General features: G+C 40.3%; 1 protein-coding gene across 1 annotated transcript; it reads right to left on the minus strand.

Annotated features, from left to right (window-relative positions):
• Positions 1–469: 469 nt before the first annotated feature.
• Olfm4 (olfactomedin 4) lies at positions 470–25,200 on the minus strand. The gene is made up of 5 exons (XM_004650771.2): positions 24,863–25,200; positions 20,336–20,488; positions 13,407–13,619; positions 12,300–12,459; positions 470–2,570 (listed from the first exon to the last, which is right to left on the minus strand). The coding sequence occupies exons 1-5, from the start codon at positions 25,109–25,111 to the stop codon at positions 1,759–1,761; spliced, it is 1,587 nt and encodes a 528-aa protein (XP_004650828.2). The 5' UTR covers positions 25,112–25,200; the 3' UTR covers positions 470–1,758.

Here is a 25,200-nt window from a genome sequence, read left to right on the forward strand (position 1 = left end):
ATGACCTGAGTAACATTTCCTACTACCCATGTAAAGCCAGATGCACAAAGAGGCACATACATCTGGAATTCTTTTGTAGTAACAAGAGGTCCTGATGTGCTCTCTCTCTCTCTCTCTCTCTCTCTCTCTCTCTCTCTCTCTCTCTCTCTCTCTCCTTGCAAATAAATAGTAAAATTTTACAAAGACCATATTATTTTTATAAATATGTGTATGTGTATGTGCATGTATGTACATATTCATGTGTGTGTCTGTGGGTGCACATGCATATGCACATGCACACACACACAGTTTTCAAAAAGTAAATAAACAAAATATGTTTTTTCAAAACACATTTTAATCATTATTTTTTAATTTTTTTTATTTATTTATTTGAGAGCAACAGACACAGAGAGAAAGACAGATAGAGGGAGAGAGAATGGGCGCGCCAGGGCTTCCAGCCCCTGTAAACGAACTCCAGACATGTGCGCCCCCTTGTGCATCTGGCTAACGTGGGACCTGGGGAACCGAGCCTCGAATCGGGGTCCTTAGGCTTCACAGGCAAGCGCTCAACCGCTAAGCCATCTCTCCAACCCTTAATCATTATTTTTAAAGGAGGAGTACAGCATTTAAAGGGTGACTCCTATTGACTAGGACTTGTACATTGATTAGAAATACCAGATGTTATAGGAGAGCCTACATTGTAAGGTTCTCAACACCTGACTTGATTTATCAGATACCTTAAGTGGCTGTTATATATGTCTTTCTAGAAAAACATTAAATTTTCACTTTGTTATAAGGTCCAGGTTTAAAGACAAAAATTGCATGAAATAATTGGCATGACTTATTTATTACAAGTCTTGATGACATTTCACAGACTTCATTGTATCACTAGAAATCCTATCACTTTATCATGGGCATCTGATTTGCATGTAACCTTGGAGTTGTGTAAACAAACTTGACAATTAGACAAAAAAATCATTTTACATCTACTCCTTAGAAAACTAATTAACATAAAATAACAAGCAGTAGAAAAAGGGAACTGGTTGGTAAGCCTGGTTCTAAACATATCAGCTGCTTTGAGAATTGAATCACAAGGTAGGGGGTTCTACTAACAATCATGTCAGCAGACAATGAGAGAAATGAAAGCCCAATACTCCCAGGATTGATTTGCAGTGTACAGTGTAATTCATAAAATATCCTCTAAAATGCTAGCAGACTCAGAGCATTTAGCAGATAAAACATAACATGCCAATGTTACCTGTCCAAAATAGACAAGACATTGTTCCAGGAGCTAGTAAAAAAACAACATTGAAAATACAGTCCCCTAATGTACCTTCCAGTATTAACCTACCTAATTAAATCCCAGACTCTTTTCATGTATGGAAGAATTAAAGGGGCTGCCTAGTCAAGTACTAGTGATCAACCAACTATTCCTGTACAAATAATCCCCCTAATCCACACTAAGTTCTCCTTTACTAAATTCCTTAATTTCCTGTTGCCACCTCACTACAGGTTTCATTAGACCCACACTACATTTGGCCTCTGATAATCCTATCCTTGAAGAACCTAATTGTAATTGGTAAATGCATGTGAAGAGGCAGGTGGTTTTCAAGACAGCGCATCAAATCAGGGAGAAAAAAAAAATCCTAAGTCTCTAGTGTGGTGGAACTGTCTCTACTAAATACTATTTCTAAAGAAACTCACTTCTAGATTCTCCTACAAATGTCTAAACAAGAAGACCATTTTCAATAGATATTATATTTTCCTTTACCCTAACACCTACACAGGCTCCTGGGGTTCCTGTAGGAAGATAAGATTATAATTCACAAGATAGCCATCATTGTAGACATAAAGCTTTTGGTCAAAAGGGTGATAGTTGATGCTCTGAATCCTTTCCTGCATCTTGCGCATCTTGATGGCTAGATTGCCTTCCCTCCCTGTGTTTGTGTCATAGTAGTAAAAAATCTCTTCTGCTCTGGTGTTCAGAGTGCGAGTTGCATAGAGAACCCCACATACCATGAAAGTACTGGAAACAGATGGTTTGTACTGCCTGGTAACCCATGTGTTTAGCACCTCAAGCGAGGTGTCGTTGAGTTTACTAATCACTATGTTACCAGTGCTGGCTTCAGTTGCATAAATCACCCACAGCCCATGCTCATCCACAGCAATGTCAATATCTTGCCAGTCCACATTAGCATAAGAAAAACGATTAGAATAGACAGCATTAGGAAGAGGTCGAGACACAGCCACTGCATTGGTGGTCAGGTTAACTTTGGCGATGTTCCCTGTGTTATACCAATTGACATACATGTTGTTGTTGTATACTGCTGTACCACTCCCTTGACCATACGCAATCCGATATTGTTGAGCAGATGCATACAGCAGCAAATCATCCAGTGTGTTGTACAGTCGGTAATATTCCAGTAACTTCCCATCTGTATTTAAAGGTGCAACCCAGTACCGTCCTTTCTCTGGCTGCTCGGGCAAGTAATCTCGGCCCCAGGCACCATATATAAAGGAAAACCCTCTCCAGTTGAGCTTAACCACAGATGGATTGCTGATGTTCACCACACCTCCATGACTGCAGCTCCCTATAAAACAAGAAACATTAAAAAGATATTCTTAGAAAAAATGAATAACCCATTTAATATCCTAGGAACCAAAGGCATCCCTCATTCTTTTTTCTGTCAAGGTTCAGTAACAATGGCAACTATATTAGTTATTTTTTCAGTGCTGTGACCAATGAAATACCTGACAATTTAAGGAAGAAATCTTGGGGAAGTAAGGGTTTATTTCAGCTTAAAGCTCAAGGTTACAGTTCTTCATGGCAGGGAAGGTCTGGTGGCAGGAGTATGAAGCAAAGCTGGTCACATTCAGTCCACAGTGAAGAAGCAGAGGACAGTGAATAGTAATGCTTAGCTAGCTCTCTCCTTTTTATACCATCCAAGACCTCCAACCCATGGAATGGCCCACAGTTAAGGGAGGGGGCTCTTCTCACCTTAATTAATCTAATCTAAAAAATACCTAAGAGATTGTTTCCATGGTGATTATAAATCCTGTCAAGTTGATAACAGGAGATTAACCATCACAGCATCTCTGATAGAAAAAAGCAAAAACTCTTGGTTTCAACCTCAATATGAACCCATTGTCAAAACTACCAAGAACTGTCTTCTATGTCCACAAATGAGCTTTCAGTCTGAGAAGTGGATATAATGAAACTGCAAGGGTCCATATTTTAGAGTTTGAGGATCCAGAAAAAGAAAAGGGGAGAGTTTAGATTTAATATACTTTTTCTACCAGAAAGAATTTTGCAATGATTATTTCATTTTTTTCCTCATAGAGAAATTACATACATATGTAAATAGAAGAACAGATTAATGGGGGTGATAAGGCCTAAGTTAGATCATGGGAAGAGACTGAGTAAGGAAAGTTGGAGGAAGGGCTAATCAAATCTAAGAGGATATCAATAAGTCATATGGAACCCTACTTTTTTGGACAATGGAACACACAGGAGCCATAGATTGTTACTAGAAAATTTTCAGTGCCATGGATGGGATACATTTCAGTGAGTTGTTGTCCAGGGAGGTCCCTGATACCCCCAAAACATTACAGGCCATTGCCAAGACCCTTGGTTTCCCACCAGGAATATATGGTAAGACCCTACTGCTAAAGACTCCACATACTTGGGCTGCAAGGTCACTGAGAAACCCTGCTGGAGCTGAGCTGAAAACCTCTTCCATGTAGACCAGCTGACAGAAAACTGGAAAAAGCCATTCTGCATGAAGTACAATGGGAGATAGAGAAATCACCAGTGGAGATACCCAACAGTGGACACTGCAAGTCTTATATCTGACCATTCAGGCCAAATGAGCCAATGGGTGCACTAGTGGAATGTCTGTTATGGGGGAAACCAACCACCATCTAATTTGACAGGAGGCCCATTCCATGGGAGGAAATATATTCCTGAATGAAAATATTCAACAGGGGTAGTCATGAGCTCTAGGGATGTAACATCTGCTGCTGTGTGGCTAGAAGTATATACTGTGCTCACCAAAATGCAGTAAGCACTTCTCTTAACATTCATACCCATATATTAATGCTAGAGAACTTTCTCTTTTCAGATGGCAGTGACTTTGGAATGAACCAGAAGGCACCATGGTGCTGAGATAAGAAGTGACAGAGGAGGACTCAGAACTGAAATATCTCAATCACACCTTCCATGGCTCAGGGTCCATTGCAGAAGAGGTGGTAGAAAGAATGTAAGAGCCAAAGGAAGGGTAGGACTCCTTACAATGTGCTCCTCCAGACACAAAATGGCCTGTATATCTATGACCTCACAGTGCCTGACACTACCTACACAAAGCTACCATAATAGGAAAAGCATATCAGGACATCAAAATAAGAGAGAGACTGAAAGGGGGATGGGATATGATGGAGAGTGGAGTTTCAAAGGAGAAAGTGGTGTTAGGGAGAGAATTACCCTAGGAAATTTTTTCCAAATGTGGAACTTGCCAATAAAAAAAATTTTTTTTAAAGAAATTAAGAAAATAAAATGATATTAGACTCATCTTTTTTTCTGAAATCTAGAAAATCCAGAAAAATCTATGCATCAGGGTCAGCACCAGGGAGAACAATGATACAAGGAGGCTGGTCCTGGGGGAGTCTCTCTGCCTTTGCTGGGACCCCAAGTGCATATCCATAGCAGGTAACAATCTTACTCCAAGATAATCTCAGAAGAGGAATTTTTAGACTCAGCAATTCTTAGATCCAGAAAGATGATCCCATGATGGTGAGATTTCAGTCTTGAGAAGTTCATTGAGCTAAGAGCTGCCTGTTCTCTGCCCAGTGCATATCCTGTCACATAAGTCATTTAGTGACCATGTTGCCTCAGAGTTACCAGATGAGTCCTGCTGTTAATTGCCCATATGCTACTATGCCACAGGATGATGGGCAAGTATTTCATCTTTCCCATTCTGACATGGTCATTGTCACAATGTGTACAATCAAGTGGGACCAGATGCACTGGTCCATTGAATCTGTGTTCCATGTAACTCTTGGATAAATAATTCAGGCTAGGCAACTGGCCTTTTGCATTGCATACCCTCTAAATTGCTGCCAACCAAAGCATTTATGAACCATAAAAAATGAAATAAAATTCTTTCAGCATTTTTATAACATATATCCAAATAGTTGAACACACATTTTCTGGCATCTTAACAAATGTTCTTTTTAAAGGGTGAGATAATTTGTTGCATCACAAAGTAAATCCAACTTGAAGAATCTTTGAGATCATTATCCTCGTCCTGTGCTCAGATCAGGCAAAGGAAGGAGAGAGCTGAACCTGAGCATCAGATCTGGCTTTAAGTGCTTGGAGGGAATCTGGGAATCATGGAGTAAACTGGAGCCAAAAGAAGAGCCCCACAGAAGTGTCTGGGATTAACGCTGCGGGGCGGGGGCAACAAACTGTCCACCTCAGCTCAATGTGAAACAAAAAAATCCCATTCCTCCCCTTACTAAGTGCTTCTCTCTCTGCCCTCCTCATGGAAAGACTGCTCCGAGGTGAAACCGTAACTAAAAATCCTGCTTTTATTTTTTCAATCTTGTGGGACATTTCAGACCCAGAATTAAATACGTGCTCCTTAAATGCTCTCATAAATCTACAGTTGGTGGGAAAGCCAGCCAACCACACAACAGGTAGAGAAATACAACTACTCTGTACCCAGCCTCAAATAATTTTGCATATAATTAAACTGAACACAGTCACAGGTTTATTTTAATAATGCATGTGCCATTTCATAAATAAAAAACCAATGAGTATACAGCCAAGAGACTGCTCTCTACTAAAGAAATAATAAATAAAATTGTAAATTATTATTTCTTCTCCTAAAAGTGATCTCTCAGATCAATGCTTGTTTGCTTTTGTTTATGAAACAATGTATGAATTATTAAAATAAAGTTAGTGGTGTGTTCAGTTTAATGATAACAAAAACTGCTTCAGTTTCCATATGCTACAGACTGGATCTTCTAGTTAAAATACCTTTTGGAGAGCTTATTTACTCAACTACATTTCACTGTGAGGAAATGAAAGTCACTCCTTTCTTTCAGGTTGGAAGACTTAAGAGTTGTTTGCTTCATTGAACTTTAGCTTCCTGGAAAGACAATATCCCAACACACTACTAAAAAAAAATTCACAAAATTCATGATGCATATAACTTACTCAAGCATTATCAAGGGGTTAAAGATAAATCATTCTGTTTCTATATGTGGAAATCTTTAGATATGAAGGAACCAAAATAACAATTATTATTGTTATTGCTAATATACTAAAAATAATAATAGTAGACCTTTTATTAGTACAAAAATATTACTGCTGATAATTGTATTAATACTACTACTACTAATGATGATGGGAATGGTTCATCATTTCCTAAGCTAGCCAGAAATTTTAAATTGCGTCTGTTAAGAATATTAACATTGAGTGAAACTTTAATTTCTTTTTTAAATATATTTTATTTATTTGAGACAGAGAAAGAGGCAGAAAGAAAGAAAGAGAGAGAATTGGTGTGCCAGAGCCTCTAGCCACTGCAAACAAACTCCAGACACCTGCCTTGTGCACCCCCTTGTGCATCTGGCTTATGTGGGTCCTGGAGAGTTGAACTGGGGTACTTTGGCTTTACAGGTAAATACCTTAATTGCTAAGCCATTTCTCCAGCCCCCAAACTATAATTTCTTTTACTCATTCCCCAACTATTCCTAAATACTCCCCTGTACATTTTTTAGGCTCTTTTATCCTCTATTCTCTTTGGACTTTGTTAGGGATGAAGATATAGTCAAAAGAAAGAAGAGGGGCTGGAGAGATAGCTCAGTAGTTAAAGGTACTTGCTTGCAAAGTCTGACAGGCCAGATTCAATTCCTTACTACCCACATAAAGTCAAACACACAAACTGGCACAAGTGTCTAGAGTTCAGTTGTAGCAGCAAAAGGCCCTGATATGTCCCATACTCACCTTACCTTTGTCTGTCTGTCTGTCTCTCTCTATATATCTTGCTTGCTAGCTCTCTTTCTCTCAAATAAATAAATATAAATAAAATAAATTTAAAAATGAAAGAAGAAATAGCAACAAAGCCTCAGAGGTAGGCATGGTGATACATGCCTTTAATCCTAACACTCAAAAGGTAGAGATAGGGAGATCACTGTGAATTCAGCCTAAGACTAGCAGCCTGCACTATGAGCCCCTACCTCATGGGGTGCGGGGGAGGACCCTAAACATTGTTGACAGTGCTACAGACATTGGCTGCTGCATACTCAGTGAGACATCTCTGTCACACTCTCCAAGTCTGGGGGACTATTGTACTTTGAATAGATGGTCCCCAATGTATTCACTATTTCATAAGTTTGTATCTGCAGCCACCTGGCTAGAGGCAGTGCCCCTGGACAGATCTTAAGGTGTGGTGATGGGTTTGAGATTTCAATCTAAAGATATGCAAAGTTTGCCTAGGTGGAGTTCCTGAAGTGTGCTGTGCTGTGTGGCTTTTGGCTTTTTGACTTGTGCTTCTCTCTCTGTGCTTGGTCCTGTGAAAGCAGACAGCTTCTTCTGCCATTATGGAGTGTCCCTTGGATCCTCCATACCTATGCCTGGTATGGAAGTTTATCTCAGACAACCTGAAGTTGTCTCTTACAGAAGTTGGTACTGAGGAGTGGTCTGAGTTGAACCTGACCATGTGGATGTTGATCTTTTGGAACCTTTGTTTTGGAGGAATGGGCATGGACTTGGTGCTTGCAACTGAAGGTGCCTTCTGGAGTGGTAAGCCAAGTTTTATGGAATATTCTAATTAGAGTTTGTGAATGCTAAGTGCAGACAGTATTGAACTTCAATACTTGGCTTATGAGCTTTCTATGGGGAAGGAAAGACTACAGAGGAATTTGTTGGAACTGGGCTACTGGCATAAGGGCTGGCTGCATCCTGCTGCCCATGCCCAGACAGTTTGGTCAAGGTTAAACTAGTAGTGGACTGATGTGCTTGGATAAAGATAATTGGACTGAGAGATTTAAGATTTTTAAGCTGGAAAATCTCAAGTAAGTTAAAATTACAGGCACTGAGACTGGCCTTAGATTACTGAACCTGCTATTGTCAAACACATTAGCAATCTTAAGGAAGATGGCCCAGCTGCTTTACATTAAAACTAGGTAAAGATGCCTGAGGAAAGACTATCATAGAAAGGCAAACTCTTTTGGAAAGAGTTGACTGATAAAGGTACCTGCTTTTCAAGGTTACAATTTATTTAGTCCCTGAATTAAGAATATGGCTGTGTCCTACACTCCTGGAAGTGGTTTTAAAAGCATGAAAAATGACAGGCATGGTCATGAATTGCACACAGCTCTAGGAACCACTGTTGAGATGTGGCATGAGGCAGAGCCTGATGCCCTGATAGGCTACAAGAGCCTTTGGAAGATAGACCATAGATTGCATGAAGACATTTTGGATATGCCAGAACTATGCAAGGGCTACCATAGAGCACACTGTTGGCCTAGGATGGAAGTGTCCCTGGCTACTCTGCCCAGCTGGAGAAGTGGAATTGGAAAATCTGGAGATTAGAAGTCTCTGGTTATACTGAACTTGAACTGCAGAAGTTTGATGATTGCTTGATGGTGGTTGAGTTTGCATTATTTTAGTCTCTCCTTGCTATACCAGTTGAAAATGTTTACTCAGTGCCTTTATATGTTGGAAGTACTTGACTTGTTTGATCTTACAGGACTTAATATCTTAAATTGGTCAGGATTGTGGGGACCTTTGAAATTGAACTAAATACAATTTAAAATGTGTGATTGTTATGAATGTATTGGGGGCCAGGGGTAGAATGTGGTAGTTTGAATAGATGTCCCCCAATATATTCACTGTTTTATTAGTTTGTAGTTTGCATCTGCAGTCTCCTGGCTAAAGATAGTGTTGCTGGGCAGATCTTAAGGTGTGGTGATGGGTTTGAGATTTCAATCTAAAGATATGCAAAGTGTGCCTAGCTGGAGTTCCTGAAATGTGCTGTGCTGTGTGGCTTTTGGCTTTTTGGCTGGAATGTTAAAAATATCTGAGGTAGCCACCCTCATGAGCTTCAAGATATTTCCATTTGTCTCTTTGAATTTATCATGGTTAGTACTTTATTTTGTTTTGTTTTAAGTCAAACATGGTATGCCTGCAGAGGAAATTCAATCTTGGGTCTATCAATGCAATTTCTCACCTGGGCAACTGAACTTAATGTAAACTAAGAGGAGAAAGAATATGATTAGCTTGTGAGAATTAGGCAATTAAACCAGCTATAGTGGCTCACACTTGTGATCCCATCACTTAAGAAGCTTAGAGAATGGGATCCCCATGAGTTTCAAGCCGACCTGGACTAAAAAGAAAGACTGTCTCTAAGAAAGAAAAAAAATGAAAAGACAAAAAATAATCAGACAATTAAACTGATCATAGTCATATGATAATTAAGGATAATTTGCTTCTCTAAACTTAAAATTTTAGCAGTTCACCCTAGATCTTTCATATGCCATTTATTTATTTGCAGAGAGAAAGAGAAAAAGAGAAGGGGCATAAGCACACCAGGTCCTCCAGCCACTGAAAATTAACTCCAGATGCATGTGGCACTTTGTGCATCTGGCTTTACGTGGGTACTGGGGAACCAAGCCAGGTCATTAGGCCCTTCAGGCAACACCCTTAAGTGCTCGGCCATTTCTCCAGTCCCTTATGTCCCATTTAATCCCCAAACATTTACTGGGTGCTTGCTCTGTATCAGCAAAGCCTAAATTCCCAAGCAAAACTATGACCACTAAGAATACTTATCACATTTTTCCAATATGCTATCATTTCTATTCAGAAAAGAAACAAGTATAGTCAGCTTTAAGAGAGGAAAAGTTAATGAATAGAAGACCAATTATATTAAGCTAGAAAGTTCTATGAAATGAAGCAGAAAGGATGTAATTTGCAGACAGGAAGATCGATAGATAGATAGATAGATAGATAGATAGATAGATAGATAGATAGATGATAGATAAGTAGATAGATAATACATAGATAATTTCATTTTAGCGAACATAAAATATACATTTTGGGTCTAAAGCTGATCACAATGCTAGCAAACTTCAGCTGCAAAGAAAGAGTCCAGAGACCACAGAACTTCTTTAGAGCTGAGACTTACACATGTTCCTCTATGCAACTCTGCAGTGAAAAAAGCAGGCCACATTTTAAAGTCCCATAGTAGTGAGTAACTTTAATTAAAGTTTCCACAGGCTCATGACTTCATGGTGCCTGGGGATTTCCCAATTCTGCATTATTAACCAATCTAAACATAAAGAAAGCTAGTGAAAGAAATTGATTTTAAAACATGACAAAAAGTCAGTTTAATATAAACATCATAAATATAATATGAACAAAGTTGGAGGAGGGCCAAGTGGTTTGGCGGGGACCCAGGTGCAGCCATGGTTGTGGGAAAGTGAGTGGAAATCTGGGTTCCCTTTGCTTAAACAACAAGCCTGACAGAATTTCATAGAAGTCTAAGTGTGAAGGTCTAAGGGAAAGTTCTGGGGGAAAAGTCAGATGAAAAGAATTCAATAGACTCACTTGCATTCCTCCTTAAATACTAAGCAGTGCATTTTTATTACCATCCTTATGTGAGTGATACCTGAGAAATCAGGAAGTCCTGAGATGACCAGAGAGTCACTTCACTTCAGCTCCTTTACTACTTGCCTGTGTGGAAAATAATGGCATCCTGGCCATGCAACCCTCTCCTTGGACATATCAAGGGGCTAAGCTAGATGAGCCTGATATGTCTCAAATATCTTTATTCTAATTGATACAAAGATAACTATGCCAGGAACATCTATTCCATGAGAACTATCTGCCGGAGGAGGGAGACATAATTGTTCAATGTTATCAGAGGTTGCCACATTCAACCCCTGCCTCAATGAGCCCTCATGATCCAACAGAGTCAGCTCCCATTTCCAACACATGTTTATACTGCTGTTCTCAAACCAAATTCAGCTTTAGTTTGTCCCACGAGACAGACTATGGTCTTTGCCCTAAAACTAGGACAGATTTCCCAGCTGCAGATGGATGGAAAAGTGACTTCTAAACAAAACCGAGAGGGTTTTAACCAAGGCCATAGCTAATTGAAGCCTCAAAGAAATCAGCTATGTTGACAAGAATCCAGAAATGCACAGTCCAGAAGAAAACAGCTTGTGAGGATTGGAATTCATAAAAATAACAAAGCCTGCATGATTTCATGCAAAGAGAGTCCCCATTCAGGCTGAGATGCTCAGAGCCTACAGAAAAGTTCCTTTGACATGGTATCTCTGAAGGACAGGGCTGAATGCCATGGCTGAGAGGCTGGGGATATACTGCAGTGCACCAGGTCCCGCCCTCCTCTGTTCACAGCAAGGTTTTCACTTCAATTATCATCATTACTAATAATATCCATTGCTGTGTATGGGTGCTTATTACAGAGCCCTGAGCCTCCCAGGCACGGTCTCATTAATCCCCATAGCAACTCTATAAGGTGGGCATGATTATTCTCTCATTTTATAAATGAGGTGATGAAGGATCTTTTCTTTTCCCCATAGTCAGATAACTGGGAATCTCGGGTCTCTGGGATTGCAAAGCTATGTACCTGAGGCCTCCATTCCAGTCTCAATTCATGGGTGTATTCAGATTGCCACACCCTCCATGCTGTATTTACCCTGGAGAAGAGTAAGATGTCATCCTACTCTCCTGTATGGATGGATATACTCACAAGGACTGTATACAGCATGTGGGACCGCCATCCTTTAATTCTCAGTGAATCTCAGAACACAGAATGCAGCAGGTGTTCAACATGCATTTTAAAGTAGAAGAAGGTAAAGTAAAGGGGACTGAAAAGAGAGGGCAAGAGATATGGATGCCAGGGGAACCAAGGCATGTACCTGGCTCATCTGTTAAAAGAGAGGAATAATGCTTACCATTCACAGCAAAGTGGTATCACACATAGATTCCAGAGACCTTATCCTCTTTAGCCTCATAACTCTTCTATCCCATATTTCCTCTTAGCAAATACAAAGGGAATATTGTGTAACATGTGGGTTTTGTTTTAAGTCAACTCATTTTTCTCTTCCTCTATGAACCTCAGAATGTTAATAATAGAACTACTTGGGGTAGGAGAACTTAAAACATGGAAAAGCAAATGCAGAACTGCAAAAATGTCCTTCCTATACCATGGGAATTCAGAATTCCTTCCCCACAACCCTTATGACTCATTGCAGGGTCTTGCTCAAGTTGTAAAAAGATATGGCATGCTTACCAGGAGCAGGAGGAGGTGGGGTAGCAGGAACAAGTTCAGTTTTAGCCATTTCACACTCCTTCAGTTTGGCCTTCAGAGCCAAGATTTCCCGGCGAATTGTGAGGACATTGTTTTTGTCTAATGTCTCCAGCTTCTCTACCAGGAGAGTCATATTCCTTATCTAAGGAAATAAAACTTCGGAGTGACTTTATATTATTGTGCAATTTCTTTCATAAACATTCCAGGGCTGAATTTGTCATTTAGTGAAACATTGCTACAGAATACACCAGAGATTCTTCTGAATGGTTTCATTTGAAAGAATACATTTTATGGCTTAGCGTGAAAGCCTGTCACATCTCAGGCAGATGTGTGTGACAAGAAGAAAATGGCAAAGATTTTAACAGCTTTAATAATAGACCACAGGCTCATTCTAGGCATTCACAAATGTCCATTAAAGTTCATTTCTAATAACCTTCCCCTATAAAATCATGTTTACTCATGTTGTATTATAATTAAGTTTCTAATGAATGGTGAGGACTATAGAAAACTTAAATTCTAAAATATGTAACCAGAATTCTCAATTATAGCCCATGTCATGACTATTCTAGTAAATTCTCATTGATGTAAATTACCCAACCATAACATTAATGTGATAGTCTTTATCCACAGATCTTAAAAGACTTCACTAAAATAATGTGTGAGAAATTTATTAAAATAGATTGTCAATATTTGAAGAAAAATTCCAAGAGCAATCAAAGATTAGATCGTCACCCAAAAGGAAAATCAAGCCCCACATGTCCAAAATCAGATAAGTTAGGAATTTCTAAGACCATAAGGAAAAATACAGAGCACAAAAGATACCTGACAGCATGACCATTAACACTTGAAGGAACATTTGGTTCAGGGGCAGAATTCTGACCACTTCACATCTGCTTCTATGTGTTTCAAATATGCTTATTACACTAAAAAAGACTTCATCCATAGCAGAATGTGGGATGTGCTACCTGGTCAAAGGACAGTAGCAGAATTAGAACTAAGGAAAGAGAACTTCACATCCAAGGCCCAGGACTTATTCAGTCATTGAAGAGAAATCATTATTGATACACTGAGGCATGATTTTCTCCTCACCTCCACTTCCAGCTGGTCAACAATGTCTGCGCTTCCAACGAAACTCTCTTTCAGCCGTATGACAAGCTTGTGCATCTCCTTCACTTCCAGCTTGATCAGCTCAAAATCTAACTCAGTGTAAGAAATGCCATCCTTCTCCATGACCTCTACTCGGATAGTCAGGTTTACCAGTTTCTGTTCATACACACTGATTAAATGGACATATTCCTTTACCTGAAGAGGATGCAAAAATCTCAAGTCATTTCCCAGAGTTAAACAGCAAGCAGTCCTCCCCTACCTCAAACCCTGAAGACTATTGGATCTATGTCACTCATCTTAAAGGAATGGGTGAAAATACTTGTAACCAGGTTGTTTAAATATATCCAAATGCAGACTAAAAAGAATATATTGGGGCTGGACGTGGTGGTGCATGCCTTTAATTCCAGTTCCTAAGAGGCAGAGGTAGGAGGATTGCAGTGAGTTCAAGGCTACCCTGAGACTTCATAGTGAATGCCAGGTCAGCCTGAGCTAGGATAAGACACTACTTCGAAAAAAAATTTTTAATTATTTTTTTAAATAGAATATATTGGTGCTTGTGATATGGTTCAGTGGGTAATGTGCTTGCCATACAAGATAGGAACTTGAATGCAGATCCCCAGCACCTTTATAAAATGCTTGGAGTGGTGGTATGCACTTGTAATTCTAGTTCTTGACAGGGCAGAGATAGGAATTCCTGTAGATCACTGGCTAGCTATCCTGTCTGAATCTCTAGATCTCTAGGCTCAAGGGAAGACCCTGTCTCCAGGAATAAAGAGGAAAGTTACTAGAGAGAACCCCTGACATTTACTTCTACACACACATATGTACCCATATACATTCAAATACACATACACACATGTATGCACACCACACATCTACATACAAAAACAATCTCACTATGGTTGGAGGTTGCACTTACATACACTGAAAAGAGTTATTTTTTTGTGTATTTTAATTTCTGCTTCATGTATGAAAATATAACCTTCCCAAACAAAACTAGGGATTAGTCTTTCTTGGTCATCCTTCCTCTCATTTGTTCTAAATCAGAGTTTATCAACTTCAGCACTATTCACATCTTAGACTGATCCCTTTCGTGTGGAGTCCTGTGTAGTATATTGTAGGATACTCAGTTGATCCACATGCCAGCCTGTGTGACAAATGAAAATGTATGTCTCTAGACATTTTAAAATGTTCATTGGGGACAATATCACCATTGCTTCTTTCCTTCTGTTTAGAACCCAACCACTTTCTGGAAGAAGGAGAAATGCACTAAGAATTCTCTGTCTGAGGATCACATGCAGTGGGCCCTCTGCCTTTTACAATATGGCACAATGACCCAACTTACTGCACAATATGTGAGTGTAGGCACAGCTATAAGGTGCACATTTCATTAAGTGTACTCACATTTATTCCAAGAACTGATTATTGCAATCAGACCTTTAAATTAAACATTTGTTGCATATATTTAAATGTCTGATCATTAAGTTAAAATGCTTCCAAAAACTCCCTTGGCAGCCTAGTGTATAATTAGAATCTCTAAATGGATATTCAATAAACAGTTGGTGATAGTTTCTTTATCTGATATCTAAGAGAAATGTCATGACTTTTAAAGGACCTGCTCATTAAAAGTTGCTGGTTTCACTTTCTTTTGAAGAATGTGAGAATAAGTAATACTTCTCCACAAGCTTCACTAATGTCAAGTAGCTAATCCATAGTGTCTGGATGAATTCCAAGCCAGATGTTGACCTTTGGTCCTTCTAGTAGCAAAGGCAGCCCTAACTCTTGTCATTGTAGCACTTCTACTTAACCCCACAGCGCAAATTAGAGTAGACTCATAGGCCACAGACCTGAAGGGCTGGGGCTTCAGGTGAAGAAGAGTCAAATGAAAATTGAAAATGCAGTCCTTGGCACCACAAATGTATCTCCTCTCCTCAGGCAAGAGATGCTCACTGCCATCAGACATGTCACTCAGAGGCTGAGAAGGCTCATAACATTTTGGTAGATGGGGAGGTTTAAAATGTGTGTGTGTGTGTGTGTGTGTGTGTGTGTGTGTGTATACAAACCCATGCACAAATGCACTCATGCACAGGGGACAAAGAACCAAAAGGTCTCCTTCAAAAATTTATATGCTGAAAAATAAATAAATAAATAAATAAATAAATAAATAAATAAAAGGGGCTGGAGAGATGGCTTAGCAGTTAAGCGCTTGCCTGTGAAGCCTAAGGACCCCAGTTCGAGGCTCGGTTCCCCAGGTCCCACGTTAGCCAGATGCACAAGGGGGCGCACGCGTCAGGAGTTTGTTTGCAGAGGCTGGAAGTCCTGGTGCGCCCATTCTCTCTCTCTCCCTCTATCTGTCTTTCTCTCTGTGTCTGTTGCTCTCAAAATAAATAAATAAAATTTACATGCTGGCAGGACTTGGTGGTGCACACCTGTAATCCCAGCACTCGGGAGGCAGAGATAGGAGGATCACTGTGAGTTCAAGGCCACCCTGAAACTACATAGTGAATTCCAGGTCAGCCTGAGCTAAAGTGAGACCCTACCTTGAAAAAACAAAAATTAAAAAATTAAATACACACACACACACACACACACACAGAGAGATGTATATTTACACATACAGTGGCCAGGTTTTAATTTCCATAAAAAGGGGCATAAAACCTTGTCTATGATGAAAAAAGATAATAATAAAGCGCCAATCCATTGCAGAAATGAAAGTCTGGAAAAGGAATGTGGATATTGGCATTTGCCTTTGCCAGTTCTTAGAACACATGAAACATCCTCAGCTTTCCTGTAACATTTGGGTGGCCTGTCGCAGCCACTGTTGTGCACAAATGAGTGATGCAACTGTCACCACTGCTAAAGAAGATGGGGCTCCCAGGATCCCCCTGATTCTAACAGAAAACTCAAGCATGATTTGCAATTTGGGACCTGTGAGAACATGTGCTGTGCCTCACTAGGTTCAACTATAAAACAAAGGGTCTCTCTAAATCTGTATGTAAGGAAACATCATTGGAAAGGTGGCATTGTTTTGGTTGACAGAGGAAAGCTCTGTGGGATTCAGGAAAACATGAATTTATCCAGAGTTTTGGAAGGCAGGACAAAATATGAACATGGTCACATGAACTTCTCACACATATGAGCCTGTCGTGTGGAGATCTCATGGACAGCTCAAAAAACATTCCAGTTAGTCGCAAGATGTGTGGGCTCAGTAGAGAGAGACCGACGTATGTAGAGATGAGTCCAGCCCCTTATCACTGGCACTTAATGCCATTATTTCTCCTCCTAGAAAGTACTTAGATGTAGAATAGTGATTGTAAGCACAGAGGGGAGGTGGTGGCAGTGAGTTTGTCTCCAGGGAATATTCAGCAATGTTTGGAGACATTTTTGTTTGTACAACTGATGACTAGATAGGTGCAAGTGATATTTAGAGGTTAGAGAGCTGCAAAACATGCCAGCAAGAGTATAGATCTAACCTTGGGACGAGGATAGTCACATTGCCATCTTTATCTCCATTTTATCATCACTACAAGTGTAAGCATTTAAGACTCTTATATGTGCCTTCAAGTTACTAGGCTGGTACTCATAGCTTCCGTTTTATTTTGTTTGCTAGGTACTAAACCACGTCACTAATGAAGAATCAGTTTATTTGGAAAGTAGTTTGTTTGGGAGCAGTTGCTATTTTTCTCAGAATAAATATGGTCCTGTAATAAGTAAGGAGGTAGAGCAGCTGGCCATGAAGCTATTGAATTAGTCTAGTTCATATTTCTGCCAGTTCCTCAAAACCTATGATCATAACTATGGCCTGATTACTTGAAATAAGTAAATGCATTTTGCAACATACTGTTATTTTCAACATACCCTTAAAAGCCAATATAATTAGGTTAATTGAGCCTGAAAATACCATCAAAACATGGAGCATTTTTATGCAAGACTTTCCTAAGCTCAAATCTCACTTCAATACCTATTGGGAAAATCACTCCATTTCTCTAAGCCTTAGTTTTCTCCCCCAACTAGGGGTAGTGGCATCAAGCTTACAAGATCATTATAAAGACTAGAGATAGGTACATTATGTGCCTATCTAAAGAGTGCCCTGTAAATTCTAGAACTTAGTAGGGAAATGGTGATTTCAGTGTTTTTCAATCTGACCTTTTAATTTATTTTATTTCACTGCACAAAACATTGCTCAATCAATGTTGTTTATTTATGAGTTGCCCAAATGTCTCCCAGGCTACCTCAACCTTCTCATGCATGAGGATCTATTAGCAAATGTGTCATATTAAATAACTTGCCCTAAAGACTAGAAGCCTCCCAAGAAGGAGAAAGAAAGAAAGAAAGAAAGAAAAACTGAACTGCATTTTGTGCCTTTTCCTTCCTAAGGCCAGTCACAAATGACATGTCATAAGCAACAGGAAAGTCTAAAATGCTTTCAGCATCTTATGCAGAGGCTGTTACCTGACTTCCCTGTGTGGTGACAGATAATGAATCAATTCAACACAGCCAAAAACCTTTCACCTGGCCTGCCCGAAATGGGCATTCCCCTAGGCCCCTGGATAAATGGAGATTTCCAAGGCAACCCAGAGCTAACCACAATAACTCACTTGGCAAGTCAGAAGCCCTCAGCTAAAGAGATAACTTTGGATTTGAAGGTATTACTGACCTACTATATCTCTTCTTGGGTCTGAGGGAGAAGATGATAACAGTCTGGCCAGAGAAAAGAGAACAAGGATGACGTGAGGACTCAGCTTCCTCACATAGCTTAACAAACAATAGAAGAATAGACTTGGACATGTCCTTTGGTCTTTATGAACCTCGGATATTTTTCTATCCCTAAAGTGGGAGGGAGAATGCCTGGCCTATCTCCACTAAAGGCTTGGCTGAGAGGAAAACAGAACTAGAAGCCTTTGGATGAACGCAGATGAACAGACTGTTACTATCATCACTGCTATCACCTGCCATGACACGTTGATCATGCAAATCTCAGCTGACACATCAATTCCTTTCTTGGGCCTCAGACACATTTTTTTATTTTTTGGACCAACTATTGACACTTTCAGAACTAAAGGTTTTTGCATCTGCTCTGCCCCCTTTTCTTGCCAACTAATAGCAGATGCTAGCTACCCCATCTCCACCTAATAGCACTGGAATTGAATGCTCCATATTCTGAAACCTGGCAAGTCACATACTCTTCCTGGAGTAGCAAGAGGCTTCAAACTGCCCTTCATACTCTTGCCAGTAAAGACAACATGTAAATCAGTGGCTTCCACTATCTCAAAGCAAATGACTCTAACTGAAAAGATTTTTACCTAGGATTTTCCTCTGTTTGTTATGTTTTCATGCATAACTTCTTATCTTTACTTGATTATGCTGGAATAAGGCTATGAATATTAATGGTTGGAATTTATAATTTAGTGCTGTGCCTTTTCTACTAGTTAATTCAAGGACATTTTATTTCTTTAGAAGCTGGGCTCTTGGAGTAGTCAAACACATTTTCTTTGGCACTCATTTTAACTTAGAATATTTATCTACCAATTCAAGTTGAAAGTAGGGTCCCAGCCTCACCATAATTTTTGTCTTAAAGGATAACTCTATTGGATGTTGAGGTGGCTTTAATTGCTCAAGAAAACTTGGTTTGAATCCAGCAGTAAAGCCAGAACTCCTTGTAAATTAATGGGGTTGTATTAAATAATGCATAGTGTGATTATAGCCTAGCTTTGACTTCAGCTGTACAAAAAGTAGAAGCCTTTCTAATTGATTTGTAACTTTGCTAAAAAGCTAGAAGGGGTCAAAACTAGAATGACAAACCATATTGCTCCAGCAGGCTTGAGAAAGGCAAACCCTTTAGACAATTTTCTCTGGGTAGATAGAAACAGGACCATGCTAGGGGTCTTCCCAAGGCTATTAGTCTTGATTCATATTCCCAAGGATACATTGAATAAAAGGTTCCCAGTTAGACAATAGCAAATAGCTACCAGGAGAGAGAGAGAGAAGAGAAGAGAAGAGAAGAGAAGAGAAGAGAAGAGAAGAGAAGAGAAGAGAAGAGAAGAGAAGAGAAGAGAAGAGAAGAGAAGAGAAGAGAGAAAGAAGAAAGAAAGAAAGAATCAGAAGGAAGGGAGAGAAGGGAAGGGAAGGGGAAGGAAGGGAAGGGAAGGGAAGAGAAGGAGAGGGGAGGGGAGGGGAGGGGAGGGGAGGGGAGGGGAGGGGAGGAGAGGAGAGGAGAGGAGAGGAGAGGAGAGGAGAGGAGAGGAGAGGAGAGGAGAGGAGAGGAGAGGAGAGGAGAGGAGAGGAGAGGAGAGGAGAGGAGAGGAGAAGGGAGGGTGAGGAGAAGGGAGGAAAAGAAAGTAAACAGCACAGATTTAAATATATGAATAAAAAGAGGGAAAGAAAGGGAAAAGGTGGAGAAAAAGGAAGGGATGAGGATGAGAGGGGGAAAGTTTGAGGAAAGAAAAAGAGAAAAGGAGGAGATGGAAAGCACCATCACAAAGAAAGAGAAGACAAAAGAGAGTATAGAAGTAAAAGAGTCTAGCAGGAAAGGTAAAGACAGAAGAAAGAATGGACAAATGAAGGATTGAGACAAGGGAGATAAGAAACAAAAAGAAACAGAAATGGCATAAATTGAAGAACAGGAATAAGAGAAGGAAGATAGAACTAAAGAAAATGGAGGAAAGGGGAGAAAGCAAAGACAAAGATAGAGGTAAGCTGTAGAAGAAACCCAGAGGGAAGAAGGAACAAAACAAAATAAGAATTACAGGACTGGCACCCTCCTGACTTATGAGAACCGGTGTCCTAGGGTGACGTTTTCCGTGGTATACACAGCCTTGATACCACTTTCTTCCTGATTTCTCCTTTGCCTTGCTATAAGGAGGAACATAAGAGGTATACTCTAAATCAAGACATTGGTTGGAAACACTTACTTTAGAAAGCTCTTTCTCAAACTTCTGGGCTAGTATACGAGCTGTGAACTCCAAGTGTTCCACTCTGTCTGCAGGAAAGGTAGAGTCTGGCAGGGATACGGAGCACTGACAGATCCCACGGTCACTCACTGAACCGGTGAAATTGGAAAATGTCTGTAAAAAATAATAAGGTGAATATCAGTAATAAGCTGGGAGATGAGCTGTTTTGGCAATGGAAGTGACAAAAATTGGCTTGTCAAAAGAGTGCTTGAAGGCTAGTAAGTAGAGTCCAATAAATAAACAAAGAGCATTCTAAAATCATGCCAAGCAGCACCCCTACCTGCTGGCCACTGTGTCAGCAGCCCATACAGAAGGGCAGATTCTCCATACTTGAGTCTTAAAGAAAATCATTGTTGTTTTTATGCAAAGAGTGATAAAAAGAGACAATGAGAGTCTTGAGTTTGGACATCAATTCTTGCACTTGCTGGAAGTGATACCTCCTTAGGTCAGTTTCTTACTCTGGGAAACTGAAGTGGCCTGGTCACAGGTTTATCCTCAGGAATAACCTAGCAGTATAAACCCAATCTCTGGCACTGGTAGGTGATCAGTTACTGTGGTTTTCTCTTTCTCTTTCCTTCTGTTACTCTTCTTCCCCCTTCACCTTTACCTCGCTTCCAACCCAGTTCCTTCCAATTAGAATGAAGAAACCATGAAAGACATGGGTCATGGTGAAAATACATAAAGCCAATTCATACCTTTTGTTCAGCTGGGAAATTACAAAATCCACATGACTTCCAAGTGGAAACAGATCATCTATTTCTTTAAAAAAAAAACTAAGTAGTGTATGACTTTGGTAGATTTTGTACAAATTTCTTAAATAGAAGTGCTCCAGCTTACCCCTTACATTAAAAAAGGCATTTAAAAATATTTGATGTTTCCTTAAGATATTCAAGCTCACACTTCGATGCCACTGAATATTTTAAAGTGACAGATTTGAAAGATCCTGTTTTACTTTTGTCCCTTTTGAACCACCCCAAGGGGATCTTGGCACAATTAACATATTTTTTATTACAACTATTGCCTTGCAAAGTAACTTTTGGCAGCCAGCTGCCTATGCCTCTTAATGATCTTATCTGAAGGCCAGCCCAGAGCTCACCTGTAGAGAGCATTACCCTGAAGCTAAGAAGGAAAGCTGTGGCTTTCAGAATCTAAAAAGACTTGGGCTTGCTCACTCTTGCTCTCGCTCTCGCTCCCTCTCCCGCTCTCTCTCTTCCTGTGATCTGGCTGCAGCTGAGAATACACGCTCTGAGTATTAACACGTACTGACCACCAAAACTCCTGGATAAGTTTAGCCTAGATACTTCTGTAATCAAAGCTTACCCATCAGTGACCTCTGGGCTAATTAAGGCTCTTGCAATTAAGTTTTTAATTGAAACTAAGCTCCTTTAAGATGACCAGAATGAAAAAATATATGTGTGCATATGTATGTAAACCTACCATACTAGGGAATTTTTTGACCTTGGCCTTTCTTGTCTGATACATCCTTCTACCAGTGTGAAATAGGAATGAGGATGAGGGGTAAGCAGGTTTATGTTGCACATCAGAGCAAGAGGAAAGAGTGGATAGAGGGAGGTTCTTTGCAAAGGATAAACAAGGACTGTACAAGAGACACTAGGAGCCTGTCAGAGAGGCTGGCATCTCTTGACTCTAGCTCTCTTACTTCATCTAAAGTTAGAATGACTCCAACTCAAGCATGCCAAGTCTTTTACAGGAAGGGTCAGTGTATCATGGACTTTTGAAGAAATAGCTTATTATAATAACTGTCTAGAAATGAAAAAAAAATCTTGAATTGCAATTGACAAGGGGAGGCTAATTAGCACACAATACAGGGTTGGACCCTTCTTAGAATTCTCTGAAAAGCTCTGTCAACTCAGGAAACAACTGACATCATCAAACAATCTCTAGGCAATCAACTAGGAACCACTAACAACTTTTAATACTGAAGTTCACCTGAAAGACAGGCAAATAATTATAAGCCTTGCTGACAGCCATCCTACTGGTTTCTATTGAACATCTCTGTCCCAATGCTGTGGAATCCCAGCTCCCACCCTGATTATCATCAGCCCAGCATGCTCAGCTGACATCAGAATGGTCCATAAGTTTGATCAGTGTCTCCCATTAGAGATATTTCTGCTCCTCGAATTCAAAGACAATGAAGCTAATGGTGATGAGTCTGTCTCTGTGGTGAATATTAAACTGCATGACTAAAACGTGGGGAATGGGAGACAGAGATACATGTTTGTCCCCTTGGTATTTAGAAGGATTTGTGATCCCATGGTGGAGGGAAAATAGGTCCCACAATACACATTGTCCCGTGAGGTTCCCACTTAGTACGTGTTCAATCAGCACGTACTGCTGTCTACAATATCTCAGGCTCTGGCATTTGAAGACAATTAAAACCAGTTTCTGCCTGAGAATCAGGTGTGTATTATTACAAGTTTCCTAGCGGTTCTTTTCAACCAGTCCCAGGACCTAAAGACAAATGGCAGCAGGAGTCACAATAGTTCCAACTATGCCAGTGACTGTGTAAAGCTCAGCCCTGGGCCTCTTTCTATCTGTAAAAGCAGGACCAGAAGTAGCCCCTTCTGTGGGGCTGTGCCCAGTGCTCTGATCCTTCCAGCAAAAGGTGCAACTCACATTTGTAATTTAAGGTCACAATTGGCTCTAATTAGCAGCCAAATCTAAGTGCCCACAAAGATTCATGACATAAAATAATGGTACTTAACGTTTTGAAAGCACAGAAAATGATACGTTTGGAACTTGCTCAATGACAGTTATAAAAGGGTTTTCCACTACTTTACAACAAGCTCATCAAGCTGACAGTCAGCCCAGGAAAGTAGGTTTACAGTGGAAGTGACACCTGGTCCACTGTAAAGAGGAGGTTGGAGCTGTGATACTGACTTACCAAAGTTAGACAAGTAAACTAGGAAAGAAATGAAAACCTCTAAGTGCAGTTGGACTGCCATTACATATCTAATTTTAAATAGTTATCTTCTCATCAGATAATGGTTATTTGAATTCCCCTGTTTCTTGCTTGCATTTTATTTTCTGTTATTTCAGCCCGATATTTTCCTAATCCTTAGGGTTAAGTAAAATACACTATGTAGGGCTGGAGAGATGGTTTAGTGGTTAAGGAACTTACCTACAAAGCCTAAGGATCCAGGTTTGGTTCCCCGGTACCCACATAAGCCATGTGGCACATGTGCCTGGAGTTCATTTGCAATGGCTGAAGGCCCTGGCATTCCCATTCTCTCCCTCCCCCTCTATCTCCCTCTTTCTTTCTCTCTCAAATAAATAAAATATATAAAAGGAATTAAGAAAAATTGATGATCCCACTTTAGAGATGTTAAAAGTAAAGATGACTATGATGAAGTCATTGGCTTAAAGTCACAAAAGTGGCAAGTTACCCAGCTCAAAATCAGTCTGCTCATGCTAATTATTTCACTCAGCCTAAACCATTTCCAGAGAGCCTGTTCTGAATCCCATCTCTCTATTCAGGGCATACAGGGGAAAACTGTGTAAGAAGGAGGTGCTGTGATGGAGTTAGAAGCCCTCTACTCTGTCATATTATCCTAGGAGGGCTTTCAGAGGAAGGCTCCTATAAGAAAATCCAGAGTTGAAATGGGAACTGCTCCTCACTCCCTCCTCTTGCAGCCCTTCTATGACTCTTCTTATATATTCAGGGTAGAACCAAAGGATTGTCATCCCCCAAGGAAATGGGACATCTGCTCTTCTACCTGGAGAGCTTCACTAACCTATATCTTTGTGGTGCATGGTGGTTTGTCAGTACTGCAGTTGTCAGGCACTGGAAATGGCCCTAGAAATTCCCTATAAAGAAGAGTGAAAAGAGTTAACATTTCCTGGGGAAACGTCCATACATAGTGGCACTTTCTGGAGACCAGTAATTCCTTTTCATACTTGTTAACCATCTTCTTCACACACTAGGTGTAGAAACACTGCAAAGGCTCCTCTGGATCATGGATACGCCCACGCCCTCCAGGTCTATTGTTCATGCTCTAAGGGATCCCTCTGGTCAGCATCCGTTAGACAAACTTCCTTGGAGCTAATACTTGTACAGTCCCTTCCCTAACTGTTCACATCTCAAACTATATATTAGAATCAAGTGGGGACACACCTCTTTCAATACCTGATTTTTAAACATCTATGTAAGTAGAACTCAGGCATCTGAATTTTTAGAACACCCCTTGACACTGATCCTAATACACATACAGCCTGGGTGGAGAACCTTTTTAAAAGGTATCTTTCTCCAAATGCCCAGCTAGAGAACTGGGATGTTGTCTCTCTTGCTAACAAGTTAATTATTTCACCCAGAACCTAATTCATTTCCAGAGCACCTATAGTGAACAGAAAGAGTCATAAATCTTTTAGAGAGCTTGGGTCTAGCCATCCGTGAAATTGTATTTAGGTCCCCAAAACACAAGAGAAAGGGAATGAACACAGTTCATGCAGACTCTGCAGCCATCTCACCTGGGACACAGCATCACCTTCTGCCCAAGATGTGGCCAGTGGAGCTTCTGAGCCAGGTGCAGTCAGATCTTGAGCTGGGCCTGGAGCTGTAGTAAAGATTAGAGGTTCCAAAGTCCCAGCAGCAAGGCCGGGAAGGAAGCAGAGGGCCAGCAGGAAGGCAAGGCTGCACCTCATCTTGTCCTCTTGGCAGAACTGCTTTCTTTCTAGAGCCCAGAGGCTTCTTATAGTGCCCAGTAGGGACTTCCCCATGAGCAGTGTGTGAAGAAAGAGGAAGCAGCCAGGGAAAATGTGACCCACCTAGGAGGGTCAGACACCAGCAACCTGAGTCCAGTCCACAC

Source organism: Jaculus jaculus, chromosome 3 (assembly GCF_020740685.1).
Source record: "Jaculus jaculus isolate mJacJac1 chromosome 3, mJacJac1.mat.Y.cur, whole genome shotgun sequence".
In the NCBI taxonomy this organism is placed as follows: Eukaryota; Metazoa; Chordata; class Mammalia; order Rodentia; family Dipodidae; genus Jaculus; species Jaculus jaculus.